At 37.5% G+C, this 17,321-nt stretch overlaps 1 protein-coding gene across 1 annotated transcript in view; it reads left to right on the plus strand.

Annotated features, from left to right (window-relative positions):
- MAP3K13 (mitogen-activated protein kinase kinase kinase 13) overlaps positions 1-17,321 on the plus strand; it is a 102,244-nt gene that overhangs the window by 61,369 nt on the left and 23,554 nt on the right. Inside the window, exons 4-7 of the mRNA XM_067738321.1 lie at positions 1,826-2,017; positions 6,316-6,474; positions 8,334-8,492; positions 9,091-9,199. Coding sequence (XP_067594422.1) covers positions 1,826-2,017; positions 6,316-6,474; positions 8,334-8,492; positions 9,091-9,199 — 619 coding nt within the window. The remainder of the gene's footprint in view (positions 1-1,825; positions 2,018-6,315; positions 6,475-8,333; positions 8,493-9,090; positions 9,200-17,321) is intronic.

A 17,321-nucleotide genomic window follows, 5' to 3' on the forward strand; every position in this document is an offset into this window, starting at 1 on the left:
TTAGGCTCTTTATGTCAATATTTGTCTGACAAGTTAAAACATACTTGAGTAAGATGCTGAGTAGTTTCAAATAAATATTTGTTTTGATATTCTTAAGCACATTACACTATTTCTGCCCTTATTCATTATTTCTCTGTAGTAAAAATTAAATTGTCTGTTGCTGTATACTTGTGCTCCACTGAGGTTTCCTGAAAGTCAAGTAATAGAAACTTAAAAAATTTTTTCTTTAAAAATCAAGATGAGAATTCTGGGGAGCTTAGAAAATGATAGGAGAGTAATAGAAATAGCTTTGCGGCATTTGACAGGCACATCAAAGCAGGGAAAATAAAAACTAATTATACTTATTCATAATCTGCCGTTGTTATAAGACTTTCACATGATCACAAGTCACAACCTCTAAATTCTTTCAGCACTTATGGCAGCCTAAGAGATAGGACATGAATTGGTAGCTGGCTGAGGACTTTAGCTGGGAGTCTTGTAGGTAGAATAACGATATTCCTTTGGAGGAAGGCATACGTATCATTAAGAAATAAGACACAGAGAATTGCTCATGGTAATTTTTCTTCTCTTTTCTGATTCTCAGAACAAAACTGTGAAGTAGACCTAATATGATTTTCCCACTTTTATAGGATAACAGTATTAATATAGGCATCCCCAATATGCTTGTCTATACAAACTTTTAAAAGCTGGAAGGGAGGCAGTGTAGCATAGTAAGTGGAAAAAGCATGGGCTTTGAAGTAGACAGACTGGATTCGAATCCCAGCTCTGTCATGTATTAGTTGTATGATCCTAGGACAAGTCAGTTTTCCTCGCTGAGCTTTACCTGTAGAAATGGAAAAGATAATATCTATCGTACAATGGTTTGAGGCAGATTAAATACGACAACTAACTAACATGTAAACATGCCTGACAAATAGAGGATGTTCTTTCGTGTTAGTACCCTTCCTCCTACCCCTTGCCTCTGTACTTGTTTGCGCAAAGGCTTTATCAGCAAAGAACGTGCAGGTGAAGTTAAACAATATTTGTCAAGGACTTGCTGTGAACTTCTAAGCTATGTGGTAGAAAGAAAAGTACTTGAAGACCTTTTCCTTTAAGGAACCGATAATCTGTATAGGGAGAGAAAAATTGCATATAAAAAACAAATATGTAGCATAAGAAATTAGAGAAGAGAAAGATTTTTTTTTAGACTGGAATAATCAGGAAAGGCTTCATAGAAGATGTAGGAATTGATGAAAATAGAGGCTGCATAGGTGTATAATACATTGTGTAACATTATTTTTGTTCTAAACAGAAATGTTTTTCAGCTACTCTATAACATAGAAAATTGATTCTTTTGGTCCTCAGTCTAGTTATCTTAAATTTGAGTAATTTGAAATTCAACAAATAGTAAAAATAGCAATATTTTATTTGAATTCTCTCTGTACACTATATATAAAACTTTCCATTTAATTTTTAAAGGAAGATATTTAAATTATTCTTAACAATCTAAAATATCCAGGCTACACAAGTATCAGAGAAAGGTGCTCTTTGTCCTAGAATGGAATGGTCCCCCGGAAAAAGCACCGATATAGCATAGCATATAGATATCTAAAGTGAACAAAACAAACTAAAATTGTCTATGCACATAACGAAGAAACATGTAGACTAGAGGGACTTAAATGGTAATTTAAGGGTCAGGAAAGATTATATGCATTTTTAAAATAATGTGGACAGAGAATTGGTCTTAATTATTAAATTTATTAAATATTCTTAAAATATAAATATGTATACATATATGTTTATATGGATGTGTGTACTCATGTACATGTCTGTGTTTTCTTGAAAGGGGTGTTTGTACTCAGGCCCCATGTTACTGTATCATCATGGAATACTGTGCCCATGGACAACTTTATGAGGTTTTGCGAGCTGGCAGGAAGATCACACCTCGATTGCTAGTAGATTGGTCCACAGGAATTGCAAGTGGAATGAATTATTTACACCTCCATAAAATTATTCATCGTGATCTCAAATCACCTAAGTGAGTTCTGGAACTAATTTTTCAGCCATTTTGTTTTATTGTTTTGAAATATGGAATTTTATCAACCATAGTTGAAGCTTTTGGACATCATATTTTCAGTTCAGTTTAAATTAGCACAGTGGATAACTCTATTTGCATGTTTGGGGGATTATTGTTAACCTACTTACCTATATGGCAGATATGTCCAGGCACCTGACAGTAGTTTTCCCTTTTTGTTGCCTTTTAATTGTACAACTATGAAACAAAATATATTAACTAAAGTATTCACTTTCCATCATCTCAGATAATTAATGCCAGACTTTCCCATTGGAAGGCTTGACTTGTTGTTTTCCCAGTGTGTTCCCCCCAGAAAACCAATTTTTTAAAAACTGAGTTTCAGAAATATATACAACAGGATAAAAATGGATAAGAAACAGAGGCAAAGAGAAAATAAAAACATTAACTAAAGCTTCTTCACAAAATGTATGCCATAAGATTCTGTACAGTTGTTAGAGGTGGCTTATGAATTTCGCTTTGAGCTTCCTAGAGTCTAAGCAAAGAAGGAAACAAGGTAACGAGGTTCACAGTGCCCATTAAATAATATAAATTGGTTATTTAAGAGAAGCAGATTGGCATATCCCAATGATCTGTATTGTTCTAGGGTGTGATGGCTTAGGAGTGAATATGATTTGAACCTAATACATTTTTAGAGGGTGTCAAATTCAGAACCAGGCAGATCCATCTCCTGACCCTAAACATGGTCCTAAAGTAAATCGCTTGAGGAAATTGGATCCCAAAGATTACAGGTGGGGAATTTTGAAGTGTGTCCATATTTCATTGGAGATCAAAGAAGCCTAACTAAAAGAATTGTGGGCTGACTCACATGATAACTTCTTTTTGAAAGGGCTATTTTATCTTGAAGATTATGAGTTTGGAGGAACTAAGGTGATTGGCAGTGGAAAGAATCAGAATGTGTGAAATTCCATAAAAATGTATTGACTTAAATAACTTTGTCTGTGTTACACATAATAAAAAAAAAACCTTTAAAAAAAAAAAGAAAGAAAAGAAAAGAAAAGCAGAGCTGTTTTTAGTAACCTGTTTTCAAAGTGATTCTTTGGCTACCAATAACCACTTCAAAAGGAATGTTTATTCAGTTCCCCAAAATGCATGAAGGAAGGAAAGGAATTGATTAAATGGTATATTTCAGTGTAGCTCCTATTTTTAAACATTATTTTCATTATTTCCCACCACATTTTTGTTTAGAGAAGCAGAGAAGAATTAATCTTTATCCAAAAACATATTTGCATAGTGCTTTCATGGTTTACAACATTTTAAAATATCCATGATCACATCTGCTTTGATCTTAGCAAAAATGTATGGAATAGATGTAACATATATCATTTTATCATTTTATATAAGAAAATCTAGAACTCAGAGCCCAAAGTCATGGAGCTAGGACTTGAACCCAGAACTTAGCCCACAGACCACTGCATTCTCCCTCATCATGTGAAGATGAGGGATTCACAATTAATCCTGCCTCTTCTCCATGGAAGATACAAATCTGTCCTTGATTATCAACTTCAAAGCAGCTCTTATTTATCACCATAGTTCTCAACAATGTTTATTATAGTCGTTAGCTCACTGAACAACCTTCTCCTTGCTTTACTTGCAAATAAACTTTATTACAGTGTTCATTCCTTCTGTTCACATTTTTCACACAATCTGTTGCTTTTGCCATCCACTGCATACACATGAAGTACACAAAATACTTGCCGAAGACCTCTTTTCGGTACGCGGGCCTCTCACTGTTGTGACCTCTCCCATTGCAGAGCACAGGCTCCGGACACGCAGGCTCAGCGGCCATGGCTTACAGGCCCAGCTGCTCCGCTGCATGTGGGATCTTCCCGGACCGGGGCACGAACCCGTGTACCCTGCATCTGCAGGCGGACTCTCAACCACTGCGCCACTAGGGAAGCCCCCAAAGACCTCTTTGAATGGCCTCCTTCTTAACCACTTTGTTCTCTTTAAGAATTAATTTTAGGAAATTCCCTGGCAGTCCAGTGACTGCCCCGGTTCAATCCCTGGTCAGGGAGCTAAGATCCTGCAAGCCAGGCAGAGCGGCCAAAAAAAAAAAAAAAGAAGAAGAATTAATTTTAGAGGAAGAATTCAGGAAATTTTAGGATATGTAAATCACATGCTACTCTCTTTAACTCTTGTCATTTAAAAATTAGAGCAGGCACTTCCTTGGTGGTCCAGTGGTAAAGAATCCGCCTTACAATGCAAGGGACGTGGGTTCGATCCTTGGTCAGGGAAATAAGATCCCACACACCGCAGGGCAACTGAGCCCGCGCACCACAACTACTGAGCTCGTGCACCTCAACTAGAGAGCCTGCGTGCCGCAAACTAGAGCCCACGTGCCCTGGAGCCTGCGTGCCACAGCTAGAGGGAGAAAACCCAGACTCCACAACTAGAGAGATACCCACGCACCGCAACGAAAGATCCCACGTGCCTCAATGAAGATCCAAGTGCTGCAACTAAGACCTGATGCAGCCTAAAATAAATAAATAAAATAAATCTTTTTAAAAAATAAAAATTAGAGCAATAAGTTTGTTATCTAGTAAGTCTTTCCCTCTGCTATCAGTACCATCCCGAACCTCCAGCAGCCTTGGCCTCTTTGGGTTCCAAGCTGACACTGAGAAGACAAAGGTCAATCTGCTGTAAAGAGAGATTTCATTACCTACATTAAATCCTTAGGCTGTATGACCCCAACTTTGTCTCAGAAGCCTTCACGAAAGTCCCAACGTTGTATCTTTTCTAGTCTCCTCCCATGGCTCTTCCCTCTTGTCATACTAACAGGTCCCATAATGAGCAGAACAAAAGAGGCAGAAGAGGAAGCTTCTAGTGTTTTTCTTACTAGGAGCTTATCACCTTTTTTTACTTTCAGCGTATATGATACCAGCAATTCTCCAGTTATCTCACATATCCCATGATATTTTAATCCTTATGCATTTTCACCAAGACTAACATGATTAAATCAAAATTCCTAAATTATGTAAATTTTATATGTCACGTACAAAACCAGGGTTAAGATATGGATGAAGGTATTCTAAAGCAATCATAAGCAATGAACTGTTTGGTAGAGAGCCATCTGACATTGGCGGGGAGAGGGGCAAATGTCAAGTTCCTGGTTCACATAGAGGAGGAAGGAGATAGATTGAGCAGTTTTCTGTTTTCTAGCCGCCTCGATTCTGATACTATTTGAGTATTAAGACTTCTTGTTAAAATTAAGTCTGTATATCATTAAGCCTCTGAAACCCTAACTCATTACATTTTAAAGTTCTAAACAGGTTATTTCAAGTGAATTCAGTCTAGTGTGTGTGGATGCTAATTCTCTGGATTTGACTGGTACTAGATTTTATTCACTTTAAGGCTAGCAAAAGAAGTTTGCCCCAAGTCACAACCCAGATCACTGTAACAAGTATAACATGACTTGTGTGGAATCTACCTAAGCTTAAATTTATTCCTGCTTTTCCTTATCAACATTAATGGAATCCCAGCATACTTATTAGCCTTTTATAATAATGAATCCCTTGTGTCATGGTGCCATGCATGATTTTAGTTGGTCATCATTTAATCAGTGTTTTAAAAGAAGTGTTTTTCCTGTTGAGTTGTCTGAGACCAGCAAGGATGAAGACCAATATTTATGGAGATGGGTGCTTTACATATATTACCCCATTTAGTTCAAATGAAAATCCTATGAGACCATTATTACAGACCCATAATCCCTCATCCAAAGCTCTTGGAGTCAGATGATTTCAGAAATGTAACATAGGGCATTACCTTACACCCCCAGCGAAGTCTGGGGCCACATCCTATGATCAGCCACATTCATAAATCTGCAGCAAAACCTTTGACAGTCGCACAAAGTGGGATAAGTTGAGTTTGCTTTATATATATGAAAAAATATTTATAAAGAATTTTTGGAGATTTTTGAATTGTGGATAAGATACTGTGACTTGAATTGTCTCCATCTTACAGATGAGAAAACTGTCTTAGAAGAATTAAGTAATTGGCAAAGGTCACACAGTTAGCAGTGGTGGAGGCAGGATAAAACCAGATGTAGAAAGCCCACTATGCTATGCTACCTCACAAGTATGAATGATGCTGTTTGTGGTGTGTAGCTAATGCCCCAGTAGTACTGGAACTCGAGAGCTGAATTCTGCAAGGTAGGAGGCAGCAAACAAAATCTTCAGTTGCCAGTTAGTCGTGATTTTCATTAATACTAACGATCTGGATGTTTTCTTTATTTCTTTTTAAAGTGTTTTAGTGACTCACACAGATGCAGTAAAAATTTCAGATTTTGGTACATCTAAGGAACTTAGTGATAAAAGTACCAAGATGTCCTTCGCTGGCACAGTAGCATGGATGGCGCCAGAGGTGATACGGAATGAACCTGTCTCTGAAAAAGTCGATATATGGTGAGTGGTGCAATCTGTGCCAACCAGAAAGCCTGTTCCCACTTTCACCCTGTTAGCGCTTTCCTCTTTCAACACGTCTACTTTCCCAAAATATTCTTTAGTATTACTCACTTCTGGTTGGTTTCAGTCTCATATAATCTGAGGTACTACCCAGCATGATCATCACACCTGGTAAGAAGGTCTGGGGGAGAAGGAATTAGGGTGAATATCCATTCAGTAAGTCATCAGTTTGGGGGACTCCCAGAGAATATGCTGAACTTTCTGGAAAACTAATAGTTCACTTTATATAGCCATTTAGTATAAAAGTCTTTCTGAAATATACTACATAATTTTCACCTTCTTGAATAAAATATGTTGAACAAAGTTTACCTATTCTTGGTGACTGAGACCATCATTGGGTATATCAGTGATGTACTTTGTGATACAGTTATATGATTTAGACCTATTTGAGGTGTATGGGGCTGTTTGCCCTTTTATTAAACAGCCCTGATGGGCTTTATTTTTTTGGAGGGGGAGTTAATCTTTATTAACTTTTCCTCTGAGGTTACAAATCTCTGCTATTAACAGTATATTTCCCTTGGGACTTCCCTGGCGGTCCAGTGGTTAGGACTCCACGCTTCCACTATGGGGGTCACGGGTTCAATCCCTGGTCAGGGAACTAAGATCCTGCATGCTGCGTGGCCTGGCAGAAAAAAAAACAAAAAAAAACAAAAACAAAAACCCCGGAATATTTCCCTATAGTTGTTTTTCTTCCATTCTTAATATTGGCTACTAGTAACTTTTAGACTTAAAACCAAAAAAATAGCATATGTTAAAATTGCATGTAATTTTAGAGTAAATAAGATAAAGTAGAAATGTGGGATCATTTGTAATTTGGGTAATTATTACCAAAGTGTCCTTATTAGGGATTATACCAATTTATGTTCCCAAAAGAAATGTGTAAGAGTGTTCTTACAGTCTCAGCAATAAAATGTGTTAAACTTTGGGATTTTTTTGCCAACCATATAGGTAAACAAAGTGTCATAGGTGCAGTTTTAATTTGTATTCCTCTTCTAATATTATAAATAAGGTTGTACATTTTTTCATATATTTATGAACCATTTGTAATTTCTTATTTGTGAACTACTCTAATCCTTTACTAAGCTTTCTGATCTTTTATTCTTATCAATTTACAGGAGTATTTTATATATTAAGGATTTTATCCTTTTGTGTATATAAATTATAGGTACTTTTCACTTTTGTTGTTTTTCTTATGGTGGAAGTTTTTTTCCACAGCAAGATTTTCTTTTAAGCAGTTTGATTTATCAGTCTCTCGTGTTATGGCTTCTGGATTTCTTAACTAGAAAAGACTTCAACATTCTAAGATTCTTTTTTTTTAATTTCCATGTGTTCTTTGACGATTTTTATGATTTCGTTTCTCACATTTAAATCTTTGATACATTTAGAATTTACCTTGATGTAAGATGAAGTGTAAATTTGTTTCCCCAATTCTCCCAACAGCATTTATTGAATAATCAGTTTTCCCCACTGGTGTGAGATGTCACTTCTCTCATATACTCAATTCCTATATGTTTTGGGTCTATTTCTGGATTTCTATTCCATTCCAATATTCTGGCTGACTGTTGATCACCAGTGTTAATTATTGAAGCCTTATAGTATGTCTTAATATCTGATAGTGTTGGTTACCCCCTCACTAATTTTCTTTTTCAGAGTTTTCCTGGCTGTTTCTATTTTTCCTATAACAATATTAGAATTTTAAAACTGGGTATATATTCGATTGAATATTAATAAATGAATAACTAAAATACAAGTCAGTCTTTCTGAAATGTCTTTTATACTTGTTCCCGGTGCTACTGTAGGTCTTTTGGAGTGGTGCTTTGGGAGCTGCTGACAGGAGAGATCCCATACAAAGATGTAGACTCTTCAGCCATTATTTGGGGTGTTGGAAGCAATAGCCTACACCTTCCAGTTCCTTCCACTTGCCCTGATGGATTCAAAATCCTTATGAAGCAGACATGGTAAGAAATATGTTTTTCCCAATATTCTCTTTTACCTTCTTCCTCAAAACCATATTTAAAACTCTCTAAACTATATTTAAAACTGCAAGGAAGTCTCTAACGTGTATTTGGAGTGAATAACCTTACTTTGTGTAAAGTCTAGGAGACTTGGAATTTGAGAACTTTGGATTCAAATACTTGCTCTGCCCTTTTTTATCTGTGTAGTTTTGGGTATGTCATCCAAGTATCAGTTTTCTCATCTGTAAAATGGGGGTAACACCTACTCATAGAGTTGTTGTGTTATGATTAATTAAAAGTTATAAATAAAGAATTTGGTGTGATATCTTAAAATAGTAGGCCTTAGTAAATGATAGCTATCATTACTTTACCAGTCCTAAGGGATAATTATTATAAAACAGATCCTAGAGATTTCCAGTTCATCATTAGAGGTATCTCATAATTACATTTTCCTTTTGCTCTTCAGTACATCAAAACAGCCTGAGACATAGCCACACATGGAGTCAAAAATATTTTTTATAAAGTAGAGTAAAATCTTTATCCTCCTGGACACAACTTCTCAAATGCACAAGCTATTTTTTTTTTTTTTTTTAACTTTTAGGCAGAGTAAACCTCGCAATCGACCTTCTTTTCGGCAGACACTCATGCATTTAGACATCGCATCTGCGGATGTACTTGCCACCCCACAAGAAACTTACTTCAAGTCTCAGGTAAGTCTGGAAACTGTTCCAGGTGCTGCTAAACAGACAGGAAACTCTCAGTGAGAAGGAGTAAGGGTATTCTGATTCTGATAGCAATTATATGACTCTATTCATTGTGAAACAATAATGATATCTCACACGTATGACATTTTTGGAGTTTTTTAAGCCCTTAACATATATTATTCTCTTATTTGAAGATAGCATGTATTAAAATATCATCTTCCTAGTGGGTTCTGGTGAAGTTGTTGGAGAGAAAAGAGGAAAAGAGGATATGAAAACTGTATGTATATACATTTGAATTAGAATTACTGCTGACCTTCATGAAAATATTGCTTTCCTTAAAGTTAGAAAAGCTAAAGTACAGAGGAGGAAAATTAAATCCCAGAGAGAGCCCGTTGATTAAATTAGGCTTTTCACTAACTTTAAGTGTGTCACCTAGTAGCACCAAATAAAATATAATTTAATGTATCTGTTAGCCTTTACTCCATTACTTATGGCTCCATTACTTTTGGCATAAGTCCCAAAACTTATGGCTTAAAACAATAAGCTGTTGTTTAGCTCATGATTCTGTGGGTTTGTAATCTATGCTGGGCAGTTCTTCATTTGGCTTTGACTTGGGATCACTCACGTGTCTGCAGTCAGTTGCCAGGTTGACTGGGAGGCTGGCTGATTCCAGATGGTCTCATTCACAAGTCCAGCGATTAGCTGGCTATTAGCTAGAACACCTCTGTTCTCCTCCACGTGGCTTCTTATCCTTCAGCAGGCTAACTTGGGCTGGTTCACATGGTCTGCTCAGGGTACCAAATGCAGCAAGAGAGCAAGCCCCAGCGCACACGTGACTTTCCAGCCTGTGTGTGCATTGTGGCTGCTAATGTCTCATTGGCCAATGCAAGTCACGGGCTAACCCAGATTGAGAAATAGATCTCACCTCTTGACAAGAGAATCTGCCGTCACATGTTGTAAGGCATGGGTGCATTACTGATAAATTTGTGACCATTAAATAAAAATGCTGTAAATGGCATAAGGATCAGTGGTCTAACCACCGTCAAGATGGGTAGGGAGTCGTGAGGGATCAGTATACATGAGGTCCTTACTTACCCCTACCAGACCCAGGCAATAGCAAAAGGAGTAAAATGGGATGAAACTATGGCTTTTGAAATAATTGTGATGATCTTAAATTATAGCTTTATGCTTATAGAATTTTAAATATAGTATTACCTAATTTCTTCTCATACAGAAGAAATTTCTTCTCACTTTCCAAAATGAATTTTTGCAAGATGAATTCCACCTCTGCATTGACTTCCAGTATGATTTCAAAGATTCATTTTCAGAGAATTTCTTCTCAGAGAAGAAATATTATTACCAATTAGTGTCTCAGTCTACTCCTAATAGCCCCCAACTCCAATGGGTGATGAGTTTACCTACCAGGAAAGTATGCATTGAAAGCAAACTGGACTGGGAGGGGCATCATCCCTGGGAGTTGAACAAGTCCTCCAATATGCTTTATTACCTGGCCCAACCAGAGGCTTGGAGTACTTGCTTCTCTGGTGTCTGATAAACAGAGAGATATTCCGCCCATCAGATATTGGGGAATATCTTAATTAAGGAACAAGGTCTTTGCAGTTTCTAAGGAATAATAAATCAGAGACCTTTCCTCTATTGCCTGAAGTTCTAACATGCTATGACCCACAAACTTAGCTCTCCCCACACTGTCTTTGAATAGTCTGGCTTGCCCCTATAGTTTTTTGGTGTTTCTGGGGGATTCTTATGTAAGTAAAGTGTTTGATTTTAGAGAAAATAAGAGGATAACTTCATGACATTTCCTATGTTCTTTGATATGCATTCAGGTAAATTCCCTTAGAACTATTAAAACTATTGCCTATCTATAAAAATACATGTAGGTATTGGCTACTGGATTAGAAATCTTTCATATATTTTCTTTTGTTAAGAAGAAGACTTAAGTCCTCTTGTGAAATGAAAGAGAATAATAGTGAGTACTCTCCAGGAAATTTTTCAGACTTTAAGATATGGTTACAATCACAGCGTTGCTTCCTTTACTAGAAAACTATACGTACCACAATTCTGAAAAGCAATTTTTGGTGAGAATACTAAGCCACAAGCCATTGAGAGTATAACTGTACATACTTGGAAGACATCAAATTCTAAACAGATGCTACTTGTGTGCTCCCAGAATATCACTTCTGAAGCCAGCGCCACACTTTCTGAATACCCACCATATATATAAAACACTGTGTAGTACAACTAAGTCCCCGCAGTTAGTATCCTTACTTGTGTAAATTCACTTTTATTAATCTATGCAGCATTAAGATTAAACTCAGAGAAGGTTCTCTGAGAGCAAGAGTATGAAAAGGAGAGGAAGGGGAGGAAAAGGAATAGAAAGGAAAAACAGTGCATTGGACATCTTTTAATATTCATACATTCTACCACATTTTTCTCCCAGCATAAAATTTTACCTCTCCTTAAATAGTTCAAAATACCCTTGCTAGTTCCTAAAATCTTTCGGGTATTTACAAGCTGATTTGTTTCTGGGTCTGAAATTCAGACTATCTCTGGCTAATGATAATAAAGTATTGGGTTGGCCAAAAAGTTCGTTTGGGTTTTTCCCGAATGAAAACCCATCTTACGGAAAAACCCAAACGAAATTTTTGGCCAACCCAATATTTATGGACTAACGAGGGAGGTACTGGGAAAAGTAACAGATTTTGAGCCTAAACCCCTGTCCTGTGACTTTGGATAAGTCACTAAATTTCCCTAAACCTCAGCTTACTCATCTAAACAATGAGGATAACCATATCTTCCCTTCCTTGTGGAGTTTTGGTGAGGATCAAATAAGATAATAAACATGCAAGTGCATTATAAACTGTAAAGAACTGTTTGATTGTTAAGATATTATTATTCACCTCCCACAAAGCTATAAAAATTAAGCCTCCTTGGAGGTATTACATTCTGGATACTTTTTCTTTCTTTTTTTAAGACCCATTTATCCTTGTTTTTATTATTAGAAATGGGAAAATAGTTATTTACTGGTTGCTAATTATAAAGAAGATGGGTTGCTATTTGAGGAATGGGTATTTAATATATGTGAGAAGCACTGGTCTTTGAGTCTGGGGACCTGGATTCTGGTCACCATTACACCATTAATGTGGATGAGTAATTGGATGCCACTGGGCCTCTATTTTCCCACATATAAAATAGATGTAACAATGTCTGCCATATATCTCAGACATGTTTATAAAAATCTAATAACTAAAGTCCTTGGTATTTGCTGCTACTATAGAAAGGAAAAAGTTACATAGGAAGCTAGAAATAAAATTACCTAGGACATCTCAAACTCTAATTGGGAATTTAAGATTGAGTTTTTTTAAGTCACGTTATTCTGTATAATCTACAAACATAAAATACATCCTTTTTACTTGTACAATTTGATGTGTTTTGGCAAATATATACACCACAAACAAGATACAGAATATTTTCATCATTCCAATTTTCTCCACGTCCTTTTGTATCCAGTCCCTTCCTCCCAGCCCCAGTCCTTGCTAAAAAGATATTTGTCTTCTATTCCTATGGTTTTGTATTTTCCAGAACGTCATATAAATGGAATAATATGATATGTAGGCTTTTGTGCCTGTCTTCGTTCACTTAGCATAATGCATTTGAGATTTGTCCATGTTGTGGTACATATCAATAGTTCATTCCTTTTATTGCTGAGTATATGCCACGGTAGAGATTCTGGGTACTTTTTCTGATGAACTCCTGAGATGGATAAGATGGCAGCTAGGGAGCTCCATCCACAATTAAATTCCTATTTAAATTAAATTCCTATTTAATTCCACAATTAAATAGGAATTAATTGTCTTTTGACTTTATCCTCCCTCAATGGGCAAGAACTAGTTTTTTAGCACATAGTTTTGCTTTTCAATAGCACTTTTATACCTGCGGCCTTGCCTCCTGCCTGCTGACCAAACCCTTTCCTCATCAGTCATCCATCAATGGTTATTAGCTGCTGGTCGCCACCTTCCCCCAGAACTGTCAGTCAAGAGTGCTGACAAGAGCCCAGCTGACGCCTTCCTGAGAGAAAATGCTTCATCTGTTTCTCATCAACAGCACATGTATAAGGAAACAGCATATATAGAACAGATGAACAAAGCAACCAATTTCAGTACAATATTAGATTCTGCCAAAGCTATTGCTTCATTCCTAGACAATAACCCATTTCTCCAAGTAGGCAATTATTGCTCCTGGTATTCAATTACATTTGGTATGAGTTTTTAGAAAACATTTTAGCCTGGTCCCAGATCCCAGCTGCTAGGTATGTCACGTGCCCTGCTTCCGAGCTCTTTCACATCCCTCTGTCTTTGCACCATTCTAGTTTCCTTTTGAGTGCCACCATGACCACCCAGAAATTCAGGGGCTGGGAGTTGCAGACAGATAGCTCATTATAGGGACAGACTCTTCTGCCTTAAGAGTAATTTCATTGGGGGCTTCCCTGGTGGCGCAGTGGTTGAGAATCTGCCTGCCAATGCAGGGAACACGGGTTCGAGCCCTGGTCTGGGAAGATTCCACATGCCGCGGAGCAACTAGGCTCGTGAGCCACAACTACTGAGCCTGCGTGTCTGGAGCCTGTGCTCCGCAACAAGAGAGGCCACGATAGTGAGAGGCCCGCGCACCGCGATGAAGAGTGGCCCTCACTCGCCGCAGCTAGAGAAAGCCCTCGCACAGAAACGAAGACCCAACACAGCAAAAAATAAATAAAATAAATAAATTTTAAAGAAGAGTAATTTCATCATGAGCAAGTAGGCGCTTAGGCACAAGCTGGGCACTTACGTGGGGAGACAGTAAAGAGGACTCATGCCAATCAAGATTTGGACTTGACAACCTCTAAGACCTTTCTGACTCAGAATCTATGTTTTCCCACTACTTAGCCCCTCAACATCCTGCTTCTCTATTCCTCAAGCTAGGCTGGAGCTGGCTCAACTTCTTTTTTTACTTTATAAAAATTGTGGTTAAATATATATATAATTTGCCATTTTAACCATTTTTAAATATACAGTTCAGTGGCATAAATTACATTCACAATGTTATAAAACTGTCACCATTATCTATTTTCAAAATTTCTCACTACCTCATTAAGCAATAACTTCCCATTCTGTCTTTCCCCACAGCCCCTGGTAATCTCTGTTCTACTTTCTATCTCTATGAATTTGCCTATTCTAGATATTTCATGGAAGTAGAATCATACAGTAGTTGTCTTTTTGTGTCAGGTTGGTTTCATTTAGCATGTTTTCAAGGTTTATCTATTTTGTAGCATATGTCACAACTTCATTCCTTTTTATGACTAAATAATATTCTACTGTATGGATATACCCTATTTTATTTATCCATTGATATATTAATTCAGCTTCATTTTGACACATATTGTGAGAGAGAAGAGGAGCAAGGTTTGGGTACAAGAGCTTCAGTCTACTGAAGTCTACTGATTGAATAACTGAAAGACTGGAGAAGACAAAAACCTTCTAGATGTTACAGCCTTTCCCAGGCCTTATGTGGGTTATAAAGAGGATTCCATTCATGACAGTAACCCAACTGTCACTGTATTTTTCCCTTACCTGCTTACACAGGACTTAAGTACCTTGTGAAGCACTCCGTACTCCCTCCCTCCACCTTACATGCAGTTTGGGGGAATCCCCAGTAACGAGTCGGGGGGAATCTCAAACAGCCTCATATTAACGTCTGCCCTACTTTCCAGTGACTCTGGCTGGAACAGCACTCTTCCACCAAGCATCTGCTGGGTATTACTTTATTGGTTAGTACTGTTTTCTGCTGAAAGGCTGTAGTCCCCAGCTGGCATCCAGTGGATGCTGCCGTATCCTTAAGGCACTGCCATCACCCACCAGGAGCTGCTATTTTATGGAGAAGCTCTGGACTTCTCCATATTCCAAAGTTGCACATTGTTCTGTTTATGCAATGAATTGTTCCTTTCCCTGTTGAGTTACATTTTGTTAAAGGTCGCAGAATAGTGCTGATTATGGCCCAAAATTTTACAGATATTAGTGGAACAAATGGGAAATGCCTCTCCACTCCTATGTTGATGGCTTTGTTATAGGTCAAAATCACACAGGATTCCTTCTTCCCTCATATTTTCTTTCATAGACTCCTTAATCTCTGTGCAAATTGGCTTCAGCCTGCCCACCTCCATTTCTTAGTTATGCCCAGAAATGTCTAAATTGCAGATTAAGTGCAAATTGGAACTCCTATTACATAAAGATTCTAAGTATAGTGATGGAACTCCAAAATTAACATCTACCTGTAACACAGTACCTTTGGGGAAAACACATTATTAATCAGTACCTGGTGTTTTCCCACAGAGGGAACTTCTTTTGGGAAATCTACTTTCTTAATAAGTTTCAATCTTGAGAAGGTTTTCTTTAAGTTTCACATTCCCGTAAGCTAGATGTCAGGAGGTTTATTTCCTCTAGAATTTAAAAAATCTGATCTGTGATATCTGATTCCTCACTGCCAGAGGGAGGTATTCCTTTTCCTGGTCCCTTCTTTAAGTGCTGGAGTAGATCTACTGACATGTTTTTCACAAAAGAGGATGCTTTAAGGCCCACATTTGGCCCTCTCCCTTATCCTTCTTAGGTCCAACAACTCTTGATTTTCATCTTTGGCCTCTTAAAGCTCAAATGCTCTTCCTACTTCATGACTTTGATCTGATGGCTGAGAGAACAGCATTTCCTGGGGCTCAGTCAAACCTGCATTTACTGCTTAGATACAGTCAAAGACTGTTACCAAACAATGGACAGTGCATTCTAGAGCTCCACTCTTTGATGACGTTGGCTGTCAGGTTTGATGCCCGAAAGTCAACTAACAGAAATCTCTCCCCAATGGTCAGTCAACATATATATATGTGAAGATCTAACGTATTATAAACAGATAAGTAGGATGACCACTTTCTAAATAATTGCAATATTATTTCCTCTATAGAAACAAATGAAGGACTTCCCCGGCGGTCCAGTGGTTGAGACTTTGCCTTCCAGTGCAGGGGGTGTGGGTTCGATCCCTGGTTGGGGAGTAAGATCCCACATGCCTCGCAGCCAAAAAACCAAAGTAAAACAGAAGCAATATTGTAGCAAATTCAATCAAGACTTTTTTAAAAAACGAGAAACAGCAAATTTGGGGAGAAACTTCTGTAACTTCACAACTACTTAAGCATAACTTCTTCCATGATCTAGAGAGATCATTTTTAACATGAATCTGAAAGTAATAGAATAGCTCTAGAAGAAGATGATACAATTAGAAACATTTGGTTACATATCTAGCCTTCACTAGAAATTATTTTAGATCATCTCATTAGCTTCTTGGGATAGTAGTGTGTACATAATTTGAGGAAGCGTCTCCTTTAGCTGCTTTTCTAGAAATGGTCTGTAGAGTATATTCCTGCAGAGATGTTCCTACCTCCTAAAATTTAGATAAATTGGTCTGAAATTCAATGCCCTATGGAAAGTCCAATGTCCTTTTTAATACTTCTGTGAATTCCTGGGAGATTTATAATTTCATGGACACTTTGACTCTGTTTGCTTGGGCCCCCATTCCTGCCATCTTTTGGTTGTTCCTTTATCTTTTTCCTGTCTTTGACCTAAGCATGAAGTTCAGCACATTTCCTTGATTTAAAAAAACAAAACAAATAAAAACACTCATCCAAAGTCAAGGTGAATGTCAGAGGCTTTACTAAAGGTTTAGGAAATTGGAAGAGGCTTACATTTTGAACAACTTAAATCACACATTAGATATCCATCCCTCTCCTAAAATTTTTGTCAAACTACTAAAATGTTTGGCCGTGCTCTTTCTCCTCCTTCCCCTTCTCTCTTTTCTTTTCTTTCCCCCACCTCCAAATTCCCGTATAATTCCCCATATTTTTATCCCCATCTCCTGCTGTTCTTGCCCCTTGGATCTTCTATTCCAAATATTTTCTCAAGATATTTTCATAAACAAAGCCTAGGAGGAATTCTGGTCCAAATGTAAAGACAATCATATTGTCACTGACACATGCTTGTACCATATGGTTATCAGAGCTGTTCTTTCTAGCCAGGCTCTCTCAGCCACCATCCTG

The sequence above is a fragment of the Pseudorca crassidens genome, chromosome 5 (assembly GCF_039906515.1).
Source record: "Pseudorca crassidens isolate mPseCra1 chromosome 5, mPseCra1.hap1, whole genome shotgun sequence".
In the NCBI taxonomy this organism is placed as follows: domain Eukaryota; kingdom Metazoa; phylum Chordata; class Mammalia; order Artiodactyla; family Delphinidae; genus Pseudorca; species Pseudorca crassidens.